The sequence below is a fragment of the Malus domestica genome, chromosome 04, assembly GCF_042453785.1.
Source record: "Malus domestica chromosome 04, GDT2T_hap1".
Classification (NCBI taxonomy): domain Eukaryota; kingdom Viridiplantae; phylum Streptophyta; class Magnoliopsida; order Rosales; family Rosaceae; genus Malus; species Malus domestica.
Window position 1 is genome coordinate 16,476,100 of NC_091664.1, and position 20,971 is coordinate 16,497,070.

At 37.5% G+C, this 20,971-nt stretch overlaps 2 protein-coding genes across 10 annotated transcripts; both read right to left on the minus strand.

The window, feature by feature from the left end:
* Positions 1-375: 375 nt before the first annotated feature.
* On the minus strand, positions 376-15,702 carry LOC103419874 (histidine--tRNA ligase, chloroplastic/mitochondrial-like). 9 transcript variants are annotated; one of them, XR_011580051.1, is made up of 12 exons: positions 15,247-15,702; positions 15,047-15,135; positions 14,755-14,884; positions 14,473-14,565; positions 14,168-14,242; positions 13,506-13,623; positions 4,757-4,899; positions 3,953-4,081; positions 3,593-3,756; positions 3,430-3,505; positions 2,323-2,445; positions 376-1,190 (listed from the first exon to the last, which is right to left on the minus strand). XR_011580051.1 is itself a non-coding variant. In XM_070820526.1 (11 exons), exons 1-11 carry the CDS (start codon positions 15,637-15,639, stop codon positions 2,975-2,977), a joined length of 1,506 nt encoding a protein of 501 aa, XP_070676627.1. In that variant the 5' UTR covers positions 15,640-15,702; the 3' UTR covers positions 2,725-2,974. The 9 variants fall into 9 exon arrangements, 2 of the variants coding, with proteins under 2 accessions (XP_070676627.1, XP_008356186.2); XR_011580049.1 differs by having other exon boundaries at positions 2,323-2,450; XR_526977.4 differs by having other exon boundaries at positions 3,317-3,505.
* A 2,157-nt stretch (positions 15,703-17,859) lies between these two features.
* On the minus strand, positions 17,860-20,541 carry LOC114824366 (zinc finger BED domain-containing protein RICESLEEPER 2-like). Its single transcript, XM_070820197.1, has 3 exons — positions 19,794-20,541; positions 18,222-19,679; positions 17,860-18,125 (listed from the first exon to the last, which is right to left on the minus strand). Exons 1-3 carry the CDS (start codon positions 20,539-20,541, stop codon positions 17,896-17,898), a joined length of 2,436 nt encoding a protein of 811 aa, XP_070676298.1. The 3' UTR covers positions 17,860-17,895.
* Between the last annotated feature and the right edge of the window lie 430 nt (positions 20,542-20,971).

Sequence of the window (20,971 nt, forward strand, 5' to 3'; positions counted from 1 at the left end):
AATACTTCTACCATCTTTTATTTGTTTTGGAGAAAACTTAAAATGCATTTACTAACATGTACGAAATTAAAAAATGAAAAATATGTGGCTTTGCAATCCATGATCCAATATATGAAAAATCTGAAGTTTGATTGATTAGGAGGTAATTGATCTTTTTCTCATTCCTACTCTCCCCTACTTTTGACTACTCCGATTCACGAAGACTTTTCTTGTTTCTTATGAGACAATAAGTCATTGCCTTTTTCCAATGAGCTAACGGAAAATTGGCTAAAATAATGATAAACATATTGCCAATATTGGAACGACACTTTTCCGTCTTTTTGTATATGTTGTCAATGTTTGATAAACATGTCTCCAATTTCTAATTGTGAGCAGTTGAATAACTAAGATTCATAAATCCATCATCTCAACCAGTTTCCCCAGACACATTTGAGTAACATTGTATGCAAACAAACGTTTGGCCCGTGAGGGGGAGTTGTAAAATGCCACAAAACTAGGGCATCTAGCTAGGAAAATGCCACAAAAGCAAAGAACTGAGCCATCGGACGTGGTCACAGCGGCAGTAGTGACAGATCTGCCCGGATTGAGACTGCCAGGACAAAAGAAAACAAAGGCGAAAACGACCAAAAACAGCAGAAGAAAGTAGGGAAAAAAATACAAGGGTTTAGGGCCATAAATAGAAAGCACATAAATATCGAGGATAATGATGCATGGAGGGCCATAAATAGAAAGCACCAAAATGTTCTGGGCCGATCAAAACTTCAAACAAGAATGGCGTTGAGATTGGAGACGTGGTTGCTTATGAGCGCGGTGCTTGCTGCTTGCTGTGTCAAATTTGGATGTTGATGCAGATTTAGATATAATTGCAAGGCTAAATCGAATAATCGGTCTTCGTGGTAATTGGATATTCAGAAGATAACCTTTGTGGTGAAAAAATTAAGAACTAGACCTATCAGCCTCACGTGCAGCCTTTTGACTGTGACTTGACAGAAATTTTATTTTGGGGCTTATTTCCTAACAGTTTTCCTCACAATAGTTTAATTCCTAATTTTTTTCACCACAAGGGCTATCTTCCGAATGCCGTATCACCACGAGGACCATTTATCTGATTTGGCCAAATTCAAAACACCCATGTGGGGGCTTGACTCAAGCCGCTTGAGATTAGTGCCACTCCGGATTTCCTTTATAGGCTGCAAATCAAAATAAAAAAAACATGCCCTATCACCGGTTATGAACTTATATACAATCATTGGACTATCTCTTATCATGTGAGTCGTGTCATGTGATGAGAGCGATCAACGCATGATCATATACAACTGATGACACCCAAAAATGCTCAAATACAACTGGCAAAGCACAGGTTCATCAAATTTATGTGTTTCATACAGAAAAATTTTCTGCATATTCACACGAAAAAAACAAAAAAACACTCCAGAATCATGCTATCATATCAATGCAAGGGGATCATACTTTATATTTCTGATGTGTCGATGACAACTTTAAACAATGGATCGTTCACAGGAAACCAACGATACATAAAATCTGTCAGAAGTTAACGTTTGTATCTACTTTCGGTGCACGTTATAACATTTACAAGACCTCAGAAAACAATGTTTTATTTTACTGTACTTATGTCCAGCAGTCTGATTTGGGCACAACATATGGTCAACAGCAATATCCTCACTTACCCTCTGTAACTTCAAATTATCATCTTAACTGCTCGACGTTTCCCCTTCTACTACCTTAAAAAAATTTCATGTAAAACCCAAATTCTCAATAGCAATACCACCGTAACTAGGATTGTAAAATTGCAAACATATTCGGTGTTCCTTAACAGATAAGATGCAGCAGTAACGAAGAGACAACTACTTTGGACAACATAATTTACTGGTTGACCTTACATACTGCAACAGCAGGTTCATGGAGAAAACCCTTAAATGACAATGCGGGATGCAAAGGCCGAACCACGGTGGAAGATATGGATCTTGCACTCAGTGCTAGCCTATGGGTTTGGAGATTTGTCTTTGTGAGAAACTTAGCAGTGAGCACATGGTCTAACCTAATAATTTTGCCACCTGAAATAATCTTTTCTGGATCTAAACTTACCAATTCCTCCAACAATCCAGACCCAAAAATTAAAAACTTCCTCCCACACTATCCTATATCCAAGCAAATCTCTTCAGGTAAATGACCCAAAGAAGTCATTCTCTAGGGTATGAGTATTTTCAAATTGCTCTAAATCGGCTAACAAAGACCAGTTTGAATTAAAAAGAAATGACTGAATATAGAAAATCGACTTTCTGAAAGGAAAGATCACAGTACCTTGACGATTCGGCAGAGCATTATCTGAAAGACTTCAAGTCATCTGCACGTTCTTCGTCAGGAAGACACACTGGGTCGCATTCTTCTTCTACTCCGAGCAACCATTACCATTCAAAACACAATCTGCACTATCAAGGTGGCAGGTCTCACATAAAACAAAGTTCTCAAAATTTTCTTGTCTTTCAAAAATTTGAATTTAGAGGAAAGCACATTGTACGATGCAGGTCCCTTCATTCTGTATATGGTTCGAGAATGTCATGTTACTCAATCAAACTAAAGCCGCAATCATAGGACTTCTAGAGGCCACTGAAAATCTTGTAAATACCATGAAGCAAAATCATAATGTCAAAACATCAAGGAAACAAGTCTCGAATAGGTGAAAGGTATCTTGAGTTTTCAAAATGATAAAATGCAATCCAAGAGGCAATAAACGAATGCTATTTCCACACGAGGAACAGCACCCAACCAAAATGTTACAAGAAATGAAATGGCTAATCAGACCTTACATAAGTACAAAGAAGACAAAATTATCTTTCATACCCATTCAAAACAGTTACAAATGCAATATCTATTGTCAAAATATCACATATTTGCCTTCATTAACAATCAAACAGAGTTTAAATCAGCAGACAGAGCACTGCTAAAAGATTAACTATTGCCTCCAATCTGTATGCTTGTCATCTTGATACAGGATAAAATCTTGAAGCTGATAAAAAGGATGTTTATGCTGCACTGCACTATCTACAACCTGCTATTCCAAACAGATCATTTGTTCGTACTTCATATAGGAATATGCTAATTGTCATAATTTCTTAGTATTTGTTCAAATGAACATGACAAATCCAAACAAATAAATTAATGAATAGAACCATCGAAAAAAATGGTTATGACAAGCTTTATCATGATCAACAAGACAAAAATCAGCTATTCCATTAACATTCTGACCAAAAAAAATTATAAGTACATAATGGAGACAATTGTGAACTGAACCTACCTACAAAGATAAAAGTAAACAATACAACCTCCGAATAACCAAACTTCTTATCACTCTAGTTCATCAAGTTTGATCTCATGTTGTTCACCAGAAGAAAGGACTTTCACACTCACCATACCCCTCTGCCACTCTGAATCTCCCACCAATATCAACCTATTAGCATTTATCCGTGCTGCACGCTTGAATACCCTGACAGAGAACAAATTCAACTAACATATTGGAAACACAGTGATTGATATAGAAATCTACAAGCACCTCTAAGGGGGCAGGAAATACCATTTAAGCGGTTTGTTCTCCAAGACTAAATCAACACTTTGACCTTTCCCCCTGAGTATGGTGGCAACTGTTGCAGCTGCTTCTTTAAGTCCAGGATCAAGAGCACACACAATGTTCTCTACTTGCAGGCTGAGTTCCGGCAGAAGGCCCTTCTCCTTAAGCAACTATAATCCCCACAAGAAAATATCATATAGATGGCAAACCAAAAAAAAATTGGGATAAAGAAAAGAAATTAGTGGATAAGAATGAAGAATATTTAAATACTAGGAGCATTATCCAAAACATAAATTCTATTTTAGTAGGTAAAAAACTTCATAAAGCAAGGAATAGGATATATATATTACATAAGTTTCAACTTACTTCCACTATGACAGCATCACCAAATCCAAATCCACAAGCCGGAATGTCATCACCACCAAAAGTAGAAAGCAAGCGGTCATATCGCCCACCACCACAAATGGCTCGTAACTTTCCTCCTCTATCAAAACCCTGAAAAAAAAATTTATTTGTCAGGAACTATCTTCTGCGGTGACAAAATTGGAAGCAACTTTATATACTTACAAGGGAGATCTAATCACCATAATTAAGTAATCATGCATACATAAAAACAGTTTGTCATATGGCTGCTTATTTTGTCTGTCACCAGCACAAAAGTTTGTTGTTACACATCGGCACAACAATGCAGAAGTTCCAGTATGTTCTACATCTGAAATTTTAGGAGAACAAATTTTCACATCACTTGTCTCGTAAGTAATGAAGGTATTACAACCAACTTTACACTTCACACCGAACAGAACTCTAAAATGTTCCGGTAGTATTTAACAAATGCTACTAAATTTTGCTCACAGATCAGTTAAATGCATTTCAGTACATCCAAATTTATAAATGTATAAACTGGCAGTGAGATAATGTCCAGAAACTACATCCAAAGCAGACTGATGCCCAAAATAGACACGCAGTAACATATATGATCCCCAGGACATTATTCGCACACAAAAAGGTAATAGCAGATTATACAGAAATATAAAGAAATATCATCAACTACCAGGAGCAATAAACAACTAAAGAAAATGGAAATGATGGTAGAACTCAAATCATTCTACGAGCATGACTAATATCTGCAATGTCAAAATTTTAGGAGGGAAAACACATGGAAATCCTAACCTCGAAAACAATACCAGTGTAGTAGGCAAGGCCACGAACAATAGAAGCATCAAACTGGATCCATTCAGAATAACCAAATTTGTCAGAAAGAGAAAATAGTTGTTTCAAATCAGCAACTGCTTCCCCAGCATCTCCAAGAACCTCTACATAAGAAAACATTGAAAGTATATTAATAATCGCCCCATCACCTTGGAAACTCTACTCACAAACGATTGCCAAAATAATCCAACAACTCTTTGAAAAAATTATACAGTTCAATTTATTGTGGCCGCAATTCATGTTAACTCAAGTCTCAACCCACCTCCTTACTATCCCTTCCCACTTTCAAATCTCAACATTCTTTCACTTCTCTCTGATCTACGAGTAACTACTAACTCCTGAATTCATCATCACCATTACCCAAGATAATTGTCTATTTCTCTGTCTGTTCATTTCTTATAGAGGCACACCTTAAATAATTCTTTTTTGTCATCTATAAGTGTTTATCCACCTTCACCTAATATACGAAAGCTTAGTTAAGCATTATCATTTTCAATATCTATGTTACATTACATTATCTTGTTACCCTCACTAATGTTCCTCGACCATCAAGAGTATTTGTAATTTCTAGCAGTTAAAGCTTTTGCGATTAGCTTTTTAACAAACAAATATCACAATGGTTAGTAAAATAAATCATTTGTACAAAAGTTCACTGATAGTAAGAGAAGAACTGTTTAAAATTTTTTATTATTTCAGAACAAGTGCTTGGGAGAGACACGAGTCTCAAACAATCTCAGACAATCAAATCGGGTTCATGCCAGGGCGCTCGACAATGGAGGCAATCTCTCTCTTCCAAAAATCAATGAAACGATATAGAGATATGCAAAAGGATTTGCACAAGATGAAAAAGCGTATGATAGGATCCCAGAGAACTTCTTTGGAGGATTCTAGAGAAGAAAGGAGTACGAGTAGAATGTATCCAAGCAATAAAGGATATATATGATGGAGCAAGGACTGTATAACAACTCATGAATGACAAATTGAAAGTTCCCATAACCATAGGGTTATACCAAGGCTCAGCATTAGGTCCTTACTGTTTTGCATTGGTAGTGGATGAGGTAATGGGGCATATTCAAGATATATCCCTTGGTTGCTTTTCGCAGATGATACAGTGCTAATAGATGAAACGCAGAAGGGTGTAAATGTGAAGCTTAACCTTTGGCAAGAGGTGTTGGAATCTAAAGGTCTTTGCCTCAATACGTCGAAGACAAGAGTATATGGAGTGTAACTTCAATGGGAATGGGGTCAAATAAGATAGGGGTAAGGATTGGAGATCATAAAGTACCAAAGAGTGAACGCTTTCGCCATCTTGGATCTATCTTGCAAAAGAACGGAGAACTAAATAGAGATCTTAACTATAGAATATAAGGAAAACTAATGAAAATGACTTGAAAACTTTGAGTTTTAACGATAAAAACAAAATAAAGGGTAAAGTGAATAGTACAAGGATTGACTTTTTAGTGTAAAAATGTGATTTTTCGTTAAAGTGAACAGTACTAGGAGCTTTTCGTTAAAGTTCCCTAGAATATAAGCTGATGGATTAAAAGGAAGAGTGCATCCGGTGTGTTGTACAATCTTCGTAAGCCATAAAGCTCAAGAAATTTTTTTGGATAAAGTATAAAAAATTACCTCAATTATTAGTGTCACGACACTTTCATACCTCATCTTTTAAAATTGACAATGTCATACCTCATCTTACGAATTTGTGCCAATGTCAGACCTCCGTCAGTTTTTCTGTTAAATGCTGACGTGGCAAAAAACAGGACCCATTTTTATTAAAAAAATAATTAAATATTAAAAAATTAAAAAAAAAAACCAAAAAAAACCCATCAACCCATGTCCCCCCTCCCAAAAAAACCCAGATCCCTTTCTCTGAGTTCTCCCCCACCCAACTCTCTCTCTCTCTCTCTCTCTCTCTCTCTCTCTCTCTCTCTCTCTCCCTCCCTGCAACCTGCATCCCTAAAATCCCAAAACCCAGAAACCATTCCTACCCGAGTCAACACCGCGGGCGAGCTCTCAATCCTCTTAGTCGATGATCGCCGATTAACCCCAGACCCTTCCCTGCCACTCCCAATGGCGTCAGAGCTCTCCTTCTAGCACCACAGGTGCTTCTGGTTCCCCCACTTCAAATACCACGGCAAGTTGAAATTGTGCAGAGGCTTCACCCTCTCAGAACCCATCGCCATGGACTTCACCTCCACCCTCTCTCCTCATCCGACCCGCCTATATACACCATTTATTGAAAACTCAGACCAAAGAGAGCCACTATGAGATCACAACTCTCTATTTCTCGCACCTCCTCTAGGAAAATCTCAGAATTTTCTGGGAAAAACAGAGAGTTTTTCTGTTGGGATTGTTGTTGTTGTTATTGTTTTGTTTTTCTCTTGCAAATCGCTGGAGGGGCAGACTCCGGGGGTGAGGAGGAGAAGGGAATGTTGTTGTGGAGGTTGGGGCTAGAGTTAGGGTTTGGGGGCGATTGCGGGTCATGGCTGTCATCGTTGGAGTCAACGACAAAGGTAGGGTGGTCGTCTATGGGATCGGAGAGGAAGGTTGGGGGGGGGACGGGTGGGAAGGATTTCTGGGTTTTGGGATTTTAGGGATGCAGGCTGCAAGGAGAGAGAGAGAGAGAGAGAGAGAGAGAGAGAGAGAGAGGGTTGGGTGGGAGAGAACTCAGATAAGGGGATCTGGGTTTTTGGGGAGGGGGACATGGGTTGATGGGTGCTTTTTTGGTTTTTTGTTTTTTTTGTTTTTTTGTTTTTTTTTAATTTTTAATATGAAATTAATTTTTTAATAAAAAATGGGTCCCGTCTCTGGCCATGTCAGCATTTAACAGAAAAAGTAACAGAAAAATTGACGGAGGTCTGACATTGGCACAAATTCGTAAGATGAGCTATGACATTGTCAATTTTAAAAGATGAGGTATGAAAATGTTGTGACACCAATAGTTGAAGTAATTTTTTGTACTTTACCCAGTGTATTAAAAGCGTGAGGCGTGGGCGAGGCGTCCGAGGGGAAGCCCGGCCTAGGCATGAGGCGTGAGGCGAAGCCTCACGGGACCTAAATTTTTTAATATATACACTGAGCGTACACATATATTATATTAAAAATAAGAAGATTATTAATTAATAATCACCCTGAGCACACACATATATTATAAATATGTATACACATATATATACACATATATATACATATATATACACATATATATACATATATTATATTATATATGCATAAAATAGAGGATGAAAAGCACAATGAGCACACATAACAATGCACGCAAACAACACACACATCCATTATATAAAAAATAAAAATCAGAAAAAAGGCATAGAGACAAAAGTGCAAGGAAGAGGTATGAGGCAGTTAAAATCCTACTCAAAATTTGGGTTTGGGAGTAAAGAAAAAAAAAAAAAAAAACTCACTGAGGCGCGCCTAGGCGGCTCCGGCGAAGCCTTTCGCCCACTCCAGCAAAACTGAGGCGTTAGCCATGGCGCCCAGCCTCAAGGGCGCCCTAGGCGCGCCTCAAGTCGAGTTTTTTAAAACATTGACTTTACCCAATTTTTTTATAGTATGGCAATAACGCTAGCAATGCTTTATGGTACAAAACATTGGGTGGTCAAGCATCACCACGTGCAAAAAAAAGTGTAGCGAAGATGTGAATGCTTCGCTAGATATGTGGCACACGAGAAATGACATAATTAAGAACAAGTATATCTATGCTAAAGTATGAGCAGTTATAATTGAAAATAAGATGAGAGAAAATTGGTTAAGGTGGTTTGGACATGTGAAAGAAGGATCTACAGATGCTCCATTTAGAAAATGCAATTATGAGATAGAGGCTCAGGTCAAAAGGGATAGAGGAAGACCTAAAAAGACTTGGAACGAGACTTTTAGAAAAGACATGAAGTACTTGGAGCAAACGGAAGACTTGGCGCAAAACCAAGTTCAGTGGCATTCTAGGATTCATACAGCTAACCCCACTTAGGAATAAGACTTTGTTGTTATTGTTGTATTTCGGAACAAGTACTACTTACCAAAGGTTCCCATCGGCATACTAAAACTTTTTGTCAATTTTATCCAATCTATAGAGTCTAATAATCTACCATCAAACTTACAAGTGATGTCATTGCTAAGCCAATGTTTTAAAAACGTGCCCCGTGGCGGCTTTGGAGGCGGGGGCATGTTGGGTTTTTGGCTCAAAATTAGGATGATGCAATAAATTAGGTTTGTGTTACCTATTTGGTTTTGGTGTCCTATTTGGGTTTGGTTTTGACTTCTTAGTTAGTTTCCTTGGTGGAGAGATTTTATTAATTACCTATTAGGATTCTTATTGTAACCTAAGTCCTATGCACTATAAATAGGACCTTAGGGTTAGTGTCTTTAGAGTGGCTCATTCGTGTGGCAATTTGTTGAGAGTCAATTTGTGAGTTTGTGAGTTAGAGAGCAATTTAGGAGAATCTTCTTAGTTTTGGATTCTCTACTCGTTTGGTTTAGGGTTTGTAATTTGTGGGATTTGGGTTGTGAGAGTTTAAATACTCTTGTAATCTCGATTTGTTTAGTGAAATTCCTCGCCATGCTTTGCTCGTGGACATAGGCTTTACGCCGAACCACGTAAATCTCGTGTTAGTTTGAGATTGTTTGTTTTAGCTTTCACCTACGACATTGATATTGGTACTTTATTAGAATTCGTTTCCGTTTAGGCATAAAAGTACAAGTGGTATCAGAGCCCAGGTTTCGGCTTGGGCTTTGCTTGCAGTCACTATGAAGCCTTTTGTGTTGTCGGTGAAAGTTGATATTGAAAAGTTCAACGGCAATGACTTTGATATTTGGCAATTGAAGATGCGTGCTTTGTTAGTTCAACAAGGGCTTTTGAAAACACTAAAGGGTGTGAAGGCTTTGCCGAATTCGTGGACTGATGAAGAAAAAGAAGACATTATGGAGCGGCCACTTGGAGCAATCCTGCTGACTTTATCGAATGAAGTCTTGCGTGAAGTTGGTAGCATCAAATCTGCATCAGAGTTGTGGATAAAATTGGAGAGCTTGTATATGACCAAATCCCTTGCTAAACAGTTGTATTTGAAGAAAAGTTTGCATACTCTTCATATGGATGAAGGTACGTCAATTCATAAGCATGTTGATGAATTCAATAAACTTATGATGTATTTGAAAAGTTTGGATGACCAAATTAGTGATGAGGATTATGCGATAACTTTGTTGTGTTCTTTATCTCATTCGTATGAACACTTTGTCGATACCATGCTATTTGGTAGAGAAAGTCTTAGTTTGAAAGATGTTAAAGTTCCTTTGAATTCTAAAGAGCTAAAGAATAAAGTGTCTGACACACAAGATGGAGCTTTGGTAGTTCAAGGAAGGAATAAGGAAATGAGCAAACTTGGAAAGAACACTTGTAGCTATTGTTATATGGAAGGTCATTGGAAAGTAGATTGCCCTAAACTCAAGGGCAAAAAGAGGCCTTTTGATAAGTCTTTTGTTAGTGTTGATGCAAACATTGTAGAAGATCGTTGATCTGAACTCCTCTAAATGTTATGTGAAGAGGTGAAGCTTGGTACTCAAGCTCTTTGGGTGGAGTGCAATTCGCACTTTTTGTTCGTATGTTCAAGCTTTTGCTTGGATTTTGTTTCGTATTTGTTAGTTTCCATAATGAAATTTGTTGGAGAAGGCATTGGAGGAAATTTCAAGTTTGAAGACTTTTGGATTTTTTGAGTCTAGGTGGAGGTCAGTTTCAAAAGAATTTGGTGCATGTTTGCGTTTGTATTTTGGTATCCCAAATTTGGAAGTTTGCTAATTTCTCGCCGAGGTGGAGATTGTTGGGTTTTTGGCTCAAAATTAGGATGATGCGATAAATTAGGTTTGTGTTACCTATTTGGTTTTGGTGTCCTATTTGGGTTTGGTTTTGACTTCTTAGTTAGTTTCTTTGGTGGAGAGATTTTGTTAATTACCTATTTGATTAAAATTTGGATTTATTTCCTATTAGGATTCTTATTGTAACCTAAGTCCTATGCACTATAAATAGGATCTTAGGGTTAATGTATTTAGAGTGGGTCATTCGTGTGGCAATTTGGTGAGGGTCAATTTGTGAGTTTGTGAGTTAGAGAGAAATTTTGGAGAATCTTCTCCATTAGTTTTAGATTCTCTACACGTTTGGTTTAGGGTTTGTAATTTGTGGGATTTGGGTTGTAAGAGTTTAAACACTCTTTTGTAATCTTCATTTGTTTAGTGAATGCTTTGCTCGTGGACGTAGGCTTTACACCGGACCACGTAAATCTCTGGTGTTAGTTTGATATTGTTTGTTTTAGCTTTTACCTATGACGTTGATATTGGTACTTTGTTAGAATTCACTTCCGTTTACGCATAAAAGTACAACAGGGCAGGGGTGAAAACATCTATGCCCTGTGGGAGTAGGAGAAAACTCACCTAGACGTGGTCGAGGTGCGCATTAGGCAGTACTGGACATTTTCTTTTTTATAAAACTTCTCAACCTTCTTCGTTCGACCCTCGAGTCCGCGACAACCTTGCACGCTTCTTCTCTTGTGAAACACTATAACCCTCCCTTTTCTTCTTCGCGCAATACCACCAACTGAGTAGCACCGCCACTGCCACCACCCAAAAAAGAGGGAAAGTGATAGCGTTATATGTGGACTATATTAATGTTGTAAAATGAGTGGATATTGGCAAGAGAGAGAGAAGAGAGAACGTATGAGTGAGGGAGTGTACTAATGAACCAATATTTATACTATATATTTCCTCCTTTTATATTTCTTTTCTTGTCTAGTTTAGTTGGAAGTTTTAAGTTTGTGATGGTTTTGCCATTTTGTGTTTCTAGGAGCAACAGGATCGAGTTTGGTGGAAAAATATGCAAACGGTGAAATTTTTGAGTAATTCCAGTTGGAGCTGATTCACAAGAGATTGAAGATGATCATATCAAGTTTTCAGCTCAAAAATTCCCAGTTTAAGAATGAAGAAAGCAGACGTTTCAAGCTTTCAAAGGACATCTCATTCATTGAAATCTAAAGACTTTTGGTCTACCAAACGTTATGGCCAATTCTGCCCATTCTAGCTAATAAAATAAGAAAGTAACTGCACCTTGTGCTTTGCCTTGTCATCAACACTTGGCAGAAAATTGGGTTTTAATTCCACTCATTGGCCTTTGGAGCAAAAGAAAAGCCGAGAGGAAAGTGCAGAACACAGCAAAGGGGGAGAAAACAGAGGGAGAGCAGAAAGCAAGATGGAAGGGGTGCCGCAGCTCCAAATTTGAAGAGAAGAAGAAGCATTCTCCTCTTTTTGAGGAGAAGATCGCAGAGCTCATCTTGTAAAAAATGGTGGTTTTCTTTCTTTGATTTTAATGGATAATTCCTTATGTATTAAAACAAGTACGTGTAACTAATTTCCTTTTTGCTAGAGTGAAGCCATGAGCCTCAACATGATTACGTAGATTTCTCTTTCAATTGCTTAAGTGTTGTTCCATGCTTGCTTTGATATTTTCAATCACTGAATTAAACTATCTATCTGCCTTGATACTTGATCACCATTAGGATGCTTAGAAAAGTCATCGAATGCAATTTTGAACAAATGTCACGTTAAAATTGGTTATGCTTCTTATGATTGAGGATTGTAATTTCTCCTAAGTTAAATATCATACTTTTAGGGATTACATGGTTTAACAAAAGGATTTTCACCAAGATTAATGAATCACTCATGTTTATATTTAATCCAAATGTCATAGATAAATTGCACGAAGTGGTATGTGTTTTAACTTGAATGTCACAAGTAAAACATAGACAAGGAAAACCCAACCTTCAAAGCATGTGCGTTTTTCATTACTTAAGAAATTGGAAGAGCTACGTAGGAGTGTTGTTGGTAAAGGTTGAACTCTAGAGCCTTGTCAATCTAATTTTCTTCAATTATTTGTATTATCTTGAGTTTCTATATTTACTTGTTTTGTTTAGTTGGATCACTATTCTTATAAGCCAATTCCCATTTTAGATATTTGTTTAAGTCACGTATAGTAGTATTTAGTTTCGTCAAATTAGTGTAGTTCTTAGAGTTAACTAAGTTAAATACACAAAAACTTGTAAATTGTTTATATCAGTCCCTAAGGAGATCGACCTTACTTGAGTCAATCTATACTATAAACACTTGTTCTCTTGCAAGAATTTTCTATGATTTAACCCTTGTTTTACAAGTAGTAAAATCGCTATCATGTACAGAGGGAAAGAGAGTGGGTGGGGGATGTATGTTGGACCATATTAATGTTGTAAAATGAGTGGATATTAACGAGGGAAAGAGACTTTTTTACCATTTTTATATGTATGTGGACCATATTTGGATGAATGATTTCTTTTTTTGCATGTTTTTGAGTTAAACATGTTTATGACTTGTGCACTTTCGAACGACAAACAATATTTCTATACAAAATATTATAATTTGTATATGTAACTATATACAATATATATTTATATATAGATTATAAATTTTTGATCTCCGAGGGCGTGAGCCGTCTAGGATACCGAAATATTTAACATACCCTCTTACAAGTTTATATGCAAACAGCTGGATATTTGTGCTGATCTGAGTATACATACGATATACTTTCACATCTTGGAGAGGGGGAAACACGGTTATTTTACCTTTTATTGCCAAAAACTTATATATAAATACTTTCTGAATCAATATTGTTAAGACCAACCTTCCAGCTTTGTCAATGACTTTATGGAAAGAATTTGCAATAACTGTTCAATAGCCTCTTCTGATACACCAGCAGATTTCAACTCATTTTTTATATCATCCACTGGAATCTTCTCTATCTGTTTACAATTCAAATCAAGAAAAGAATAGAAACTTGTAACAAAAGTCTATATTTTTTGTTAGGGTGTATGATCATGCATAAGAAAATGGAGAAAATATTGTAAAGAAAATATCATATTCATTGTACTATCAGGCTTAAGAGCAAGACTAGATTCTAGATCCAAAATGCATACAAAGTTCAACAACTCTCACCGTAAAAGGCACATGTAGACACTATACTCATACATATGTGCATATACAAAAGAAAATACAAAAGCAGAACATCATACTACAATTATTGAATGTCAAAGGAACTTCAATATATCGACATGAACTAGCAACTAGCGTACTTCAAAGCAAAACTTTGAAAGAACTTTTTCAAAATCTAATAAGTTAAAGTTATTAAACTAACAAATAATCTTAGTTGTTTTTCTCAGGAATGTATAATCAAACAAATACAATGCCATCCCGGCTTTCACATAATAATTTTTTTTAAAAGAACAATAGTAAAAACCCAGAACATAATTAGCTGCAATCCAAAACTTGCAACCTTTCACAATTTACCTTGTCTATGATGATGCATACTTTGCCAAATAAAGATTCGGGTATGGAATAGCGCCTCAGTACTTCTTGTAAAACCTATAATGTAGAAATGTTAGGCCAATAGGCAGTAGTTATAAAATAAAAAATTTAAGTATTTAAAAATGACATGAAAACTCATTCAGAGCAAACAGTGGGAGAGCTTTTCCAAAATAATTGGATGTGTCAGTTTCTTTTTCGATAAGCAACTTGAGAATCATTTGGTAATACGATGTCAAAGACCTCTGAATCAAGTAGTCTAAGTTCATGCCATGAAATACCATCCGCACCTTACGACTTGAAACCTTAAATCCAACATCTGATGCCGTAATTCCTAATCGCTTGAGGAAAGTGACAATTGAAGAAATAAGTTCTGCTTCAGCCTAGCACATAAAGATAAAAAATAAAAAATAAAAAATAAAACTAAAGCTTGTTAGGGAAATGCATATAACACAACATACACAAATACAACATCATCTGAAACAGATTGAAATTTCAATCAATGCAAGAGTAAGAGGTATCACAAAAAATCGCATAATCATATAAGCGATACAGCGGAATCAGCTCCATACCGTAACCTCAGGTACACCAATAATATCCATATTCCACTGGTAATGCTCCCGACGCCGCCCCCTTGTCATCCTCTCGTACCGCCAACACTGCCCAACGGCAAACCATTTCAATGGCAGGGACAGAGATTTTCTGGACAGGAAAAAACAAGGGGATCAAAAATTTTGGCTTCCTCACCTGGATATAAACAAATCACAGAGTAAATAATAAATATATAGATACACATTATACACTTATACAACCAAGTCTTTAACTAGCAAAGTAACATGATCAGCGGAATCAGAATCGCAGTACCCTTTCTGTATCACCAGCCTGGCCAAAGAAGGAGTGAGCTCCGGCCTCAACGCGACGCGACGATTGCCTCGATCTTCGAAGCAATACAGCTACACGATACAGTGCAATGTAGGTATATGAATATATACATTTATATATGTATGTATGCAATTCAAATTCAAGCAATGCAGGTAAAAGAAACGCTGAGAAAATCAGCATACCTGGTCACGAATCTCCTCCCCTGCTTTTCTGATAAACAGCGCCTCAGTCTCGAGAACCGGAAAGTCGACCTCTTCGAAGCCGAACAGCCGCGAGACCTCTTTGAAATTGCAGAAGAGCCAGTTGCGGAGGCGCATATCTTCTGGCGGGAAGTCCCTGGTGCCCTTGGGAGGGTTAACGTCGACCTTCTGGAGGTCATCGGTGGCCGGCGCAGGAGATAGAGCCCCGATGCGACCGCCACCGGTGGCATTGGGGGTGAGAGAAGAAGCGGCCGGGGAGAGTAAAGAGAGGGGTCTAGGGTTTGGGGTGAGAGGGGGTTTGGGGAGGGGAAGTCGAAGAGCGCGAGTGAAGGGCTTGTGGAAGATAAGGAGGGAAGACGAGACTGCAGAGAGCATGGCGACGGTGGTGAGGGCTCGATTGTCTTTTTGGTTACTGGGGTCTTTGGTTGTTTTGATAAAAACGCAGAGGAATAGGTTGAAAACAACGAATGGATATGGCGGGGGCCCAAATTGAATAGTGAAAGCCCAAATATTTTTAGTAGGATGCCATACAAGCCATTGTTTTTTTGAAAAAGATGGACTTAGGTCCTCGAGGATTAAGGAGGAACACCTTCTCAAGGAACCTCGCGGCCGACTTACAGAGTTTCATGTTTTGATTAGAACAATTTATATTATAAATGAATATGTAAAAATTATTTTTACAAAATATATATTTGAAATCGTTTAATTGAATAGTATAAAAATAAATAGTCAGTATCGTTAAAAGTGTTACGAGTCGTATATTTATTTACTACAATTGACTCATCAAACAACTTTAGTTTTCATTGATTTTGTTTAGAGATGTTCTTTGTTGAGGCTCAAAAATGTCTTAAAAGTCCCCCAACAATCTTTCTAAAATGATTTATAATATGAACGATTCTAATTATAAGTACGAAATTCCATAAATCAGTCACAAAGTATCTTGAGGAGAACTCCTCCTCAATATTAAGAAATCAAGCTTTTCTCTTATTTTTCTTGTTAAAAATCATCCTAGTGTGTATTCCAAATTTTCATTCTATGGTTGAGATATCATAGCCCACAATATAAACATTCCTTAAATTTTTAATTTGTCACACATAACATGACGTAGCATTATTCTAACATTATATGTTATAGTTAGGGGTGGTTCGGTATGGGATCCCATACCGAAACCGTTATCCCGATTCCCATACCAAAATTTTCAGGAATCCCAATTTCAATACCGATCCCAAACCAAATTTTCGGAAATCCCAATTTTCGGGAATCCCGAAATAGTTTCGGGATTTCGGGACAAATCGGGAATCCCAAAATAATTTTGGGCTTTTGGGCTTTTGGACAAAAAAAGCTAATATTGGTCCAATTGGACAAAAACCTAATATTGGGCCGAAGGGGCTTTTGGGCTTTGAGTGTTACAAGCTACAAAAATACACAGATACGAACATGAAACCTCCGATTAACAAACTATAGCTTTCTCCGCAGTTAATAGTTACTTATGTGTATGTAAAGACCAAAAATCAATTACGATAAACAAGATAAGACATTTTATGAACAGAAAATCGAGGTCAAGATTTATTCCTAAGGAAACGCCATCACATAATAAACTTTTCCTTAGAAGAGAGAGAGAACCGAGTAGTCAATTGTTGCAAACAACACAAGAAGCCGGTATCAACACTAGTGCTTGTCCTTGGGAATATCCTTTGGTGGAACCTTTTATTCCAGTTCCTTGGTGATTCTGAGAGAAAATCCATGAAGTCGTATTAAGATGCAAGACCACTAACAAAAATATACGAAAGCAGAGTACATTATTTCCATGATAATAAACATAAAACGGCATATCACAATTCATCAAGTCCTCAAGATCACACTTAAAAAATATCCCTACGCAATCATCAATGTCCATTGTCCAGGTTTGGCTGGACAATGATTTGTACACTGCACCAGTGTTTGATAACAAATCATTCTTGGTTTATCTTAAAAACCATGGACACAAAGAATAGAACCAAGTAATACGATAAATGAAAGTCTTTTATGATATGCCCTTCTATTTGAGGGCTGATTCCAAATTATAAAAACTAATGCCCTGCTCCAACCAAAAGATCGAGACTAGGGTAATACTGAAAAGCTAAGATAAGAGAGAAAAGGCATTGGAGATAGTATCATTTGAAAGATGCCTAGTCATTTAGGTAACACAGTACATCTAAGGCTTCCAAAAGTTAACCCTTCAAACCCCCACCAAACACACATCTCTCATACAGGAGGCCAATTTTCACACCATTACTTGCTAACTTACTAAACCATCCTCTTTTCCAACATCAAGACAAAACAAACGAGAATGGTACATGATAACATCATAAATATCTGAATATAAAGCATATCAGGTGTAGCAATCTGTTGAACGTTAACACTTATCCATGTTAAGAGTGAGACAGGGTTAAGCTGAACCATTTTCAAGAAACATATAGAATTCAAACGAACTGCCAAATTAAATTTTGACTAAGTTGAGTAGCTACTTGCACACTTACAAACAATTTCATAGTTAACATATTTTACAGAAAAACAAAACGAAAAAAAGAATGAGAGGAGGATTACTTGGGCGATTCTTCCTCAAACTTGTAACACTCAAAAGTTTCAAGTTTATGAAGATTGTTGACCTCTTCGGCCCCTTCGGCCCCTTCTTGTTGGCACTTGTAATTTTCCCCTTGATGTTGATGGTTGAGCCCTTCCCCTTACAATGGGTGGTCGTGGTCGTGGAGGTAGTGATTGATTTTGACGTTGTTGAACTTGTACTTGAGGTGGTCGAGGAGGTGGAGGTGGCATTTCATTTTCTTGTGTTGTATTCTCCTCACCTCCCAAATTAGCCATGTCTAAAACAATAAACCACAAATCATTTACATTGAATTATAGTCTAATAGATAATAAATACTAAGAAAATAAAAGATGAAATTAAATTGTTTACTTACTTCTTTCTAAGCGTTCAAGCTCCTCATAGAAACATAATTCGTCAAGGGTAGGCTCCTTGTAGAAACAAAATTCTTTTCCTCTAAGCCAATCACTAGTACACACTAAAGCCTCAACCATTTTAGGTGTTAAGGAAGCTCTAAAAGGATCAACAACTCTCTCACCAAGACTAAAGGCATTCTCACTAGCAACGGTGCTACTAGGAAGGGCCAATACATCCTTAGCAACTTTACTAAGAATTGGATATTGACCACAATTTCCTTTCCACCAATCCAAAAGATTGAAACCCTCATATGTTAGGCTTTGATGTGGATCATTGAAGTACATATCCACTTCATTGGCTATCTCATTTTGTTGTGCCTCCGCTTTCTTTCTTTGGATCTTCTTTGCCATCCTTGAAGCAACATCAATATCTACCATCACACCCCCCGCCCCATCATCTAGTACAACACTTGATCTTTGCTTCATATTTGAGGTAGCACTACTATTAGTACTACTACCACTACTACTACTAAGGACCACTCCCTCCTTATATGCATTATACAACTCGGTTACATAACCTTTAACCCTTACTTTCTCCTCCCTTATTTTGTCACATCCATAGCCGAGCTCTTCTAGATTTGTCTCCAACATATCAAATTTGTACCTCGGGTCGAGTGATTGGGCCACAAAGAGAATAGGATTCACCTTTTCAATGTCACCCCAATATTTGTCAAACTTGAGCTTTATTGAGGTAGCCACACTTTGCAAAGTGGCATTAGAGGCGTTTGAAATTTGTTCTTCTATCTCCACTTGCAAGGCAATCACCGTGCTAAGTATTAAGTGTGACGTTGGAGTAAGGGTTGCACTCAATGTCAAGGTGGCATCATAAATTTTTTTGAGAAAGTGAGCAAAACTCACCGACCTTTCCCAATCATCCACCTCCGGAGGACCCACCCGCTTGGCCTTTCTTGTCACCCCATCAACCTCTTTCGAGACCTCCTCTTTAAAGTAAGCAATGAAAGAGTCACACTCAAAGGCCATCTTAGAGAACACTTCTTTAAACTTGAAAGCACTATTAAGCATTTGATAAGTGGCATTCCACCTTGTGACAACATCAAAAGGGATACTTGACATCCTATCAAATCTCAACAAGACACAATATTCCCTAAAAGACTCCAACCTTGCCGGGGATGAGTGTATAAACTTCACACAATTTCTTATGGCATCAATCTCCCTACTAAGCTTCGTCATTCCATCCTTAACTATCAAATTGAGGATGTGACAAGCGCACCTCATGTGCAAGTGAGCCCCATCAAGTAAAAGAGTACCATTTGACTTGAGTCTTCTTTTCATGTATGCAATAGCGGTGTCATTTGCACTAGCATTGTCAACAGTAATGCTAAACACCTTGTCTATGCCCCAATCATTCAAGCAAACCTCTAGACATCTTCCAATATCATCACCCTTATGAGAAGTAACTTAGACAAAGTTTAGGATCCTCTTACGTAACCCCCAATTAGTGTCCAAAAAATGAGCCGTGATGACCATGTAGTTTATCATTTGAATTAAGGTCCAAATGTCGGTTGTAATACTCACTCTCAACCCCTCAATCACACTTTTTATTTTTGCCTTCTCTTCAACATACAACTCCAAAACCGCCGCCGCTACCTTATGCCTATTAGGAAGTTTGTACTTTGGATTCAAGTCACGAATAAAATCTCGAAAGTCTTCTTGATCAACCACCCTAAAAGGCATCTCCGCTATTATAATCCACCTCACACATCTCCTATCAAGTCTTTTTTTATTGAAAGTGTGAGTGACAACCGGACCTCCCATCCTCGCTTGTGTCAATGTAGGTTGGTTCGGATCCCCATTCTCAAAGAGACTAGAACCCGGGCATTTCCTCAAATGCTTAAGAATTCCCGTTGTCCCATGAGTTATAGGGTGTGTCGGTACTAAGAGTTTGCAATGCTTGCATTCGGTCATGTAAGATTTCTCCCCATTATTATCGGTGATCGTTACCCTCTTAGCATCATTCCACACCGGACTTTGACCCTTTCTCCTATTGCCCTTTTTCCAAGGAGAACCATCCCATTGTCTCACTACTTCTACTTCTTCTACTTCCTCTTCCCCCTCTTCCCCCTCTTCTTCTATTTGTTCTAATGCAATATCCTCCTCCACATCCAGATCATCATCCCAACAATCTTCATAATAATCATTATGCAAATAATCTTGAGGTGAGGGAGTGCCTAGTTGAAGGGTACCACTAGGTTGAGTTTGTTTTCGTTTTCCTAATACCGAGACTATATGTGTACTAGATTGGCTACTAGATCCGTCCATCCTAACAAATAAAATAACAATGCACATTAATATATCATAACCACAGTTCAGCATATATCCAAATTCCAAACAATAAATAAACTAAATGGTTCAAAAATCTGAGCAGATTCTCACAAAGATATAAGTAGCCCCACCCTCACAATCTGAGCAGATTCTAAAAAATCTGAGCAGATTCTCAAAAACCAGCATGTTTCTAAACTAGGAGAATATAAGTAGCCCCACCCCCACAAAGATAATACAAACATGAAAGTTGGAACCTACAAACAAGAGTTTTCAACACTTACTTGTAGCGCTTGTATGCTAAACCTTTAAAAGCTGCTCGAGAACAAATGATTCAAGAAAAACAACCTGAAGAATAATAATTCAAGAAAATAATTAGTAGAGAATCATAGTAGACTAACATGCTTAACATATATTGTGTTTTCAAACC

Excerpts from the sequence above, each read along its gene's own strand:
- LOC114824366 (XM_070820197.1), bottom strand. The coding sequence starts at position 20,541 with ATGGACGGATCTAGTAGCCAATCTAGTACACATATAGTCTCGGTATTA. Across the intron at positions 19,680-19,793 it reads GATTGAGGGGTTGAGAGTGA|TTACTTCTCATAAGGGTGAT; the intron begins GTATTACAACCG and ends ACTTTGTCTAAG. Across the intron at positions 18,126-18,221 it reads GCTTGAACGCTTAGAAAGAA|ACATGGCTAATTTGGGAGGT; the intron begins GTAAGTAAACAA and ends TTATTGTTTTAG.
- LOC103419874 (XM_070820526.1), bottom strand. The coding sequence starts at position 15,639 with ATGCTCTCTGCAGTCTCGTCTTCCCTCCTTATCTTCCACAAGCCCTTC. Across the intron at positions 3,757-3,952 it reads GTGATGCTGTCATAGTGGAA|TTGCTTAAGGAGAAGGGCCT; the intron begins GTAAGTTGAAAC and ends TGGGGATTATAG. Across the intron at positions 3,506-3,592 it reads GAGAACAAACCGCTTAAATG|GGTATTCAAGCGTGCAGCAC; the intron begins GTATTTCCTGCC and ends GTTCTCTGTCAG.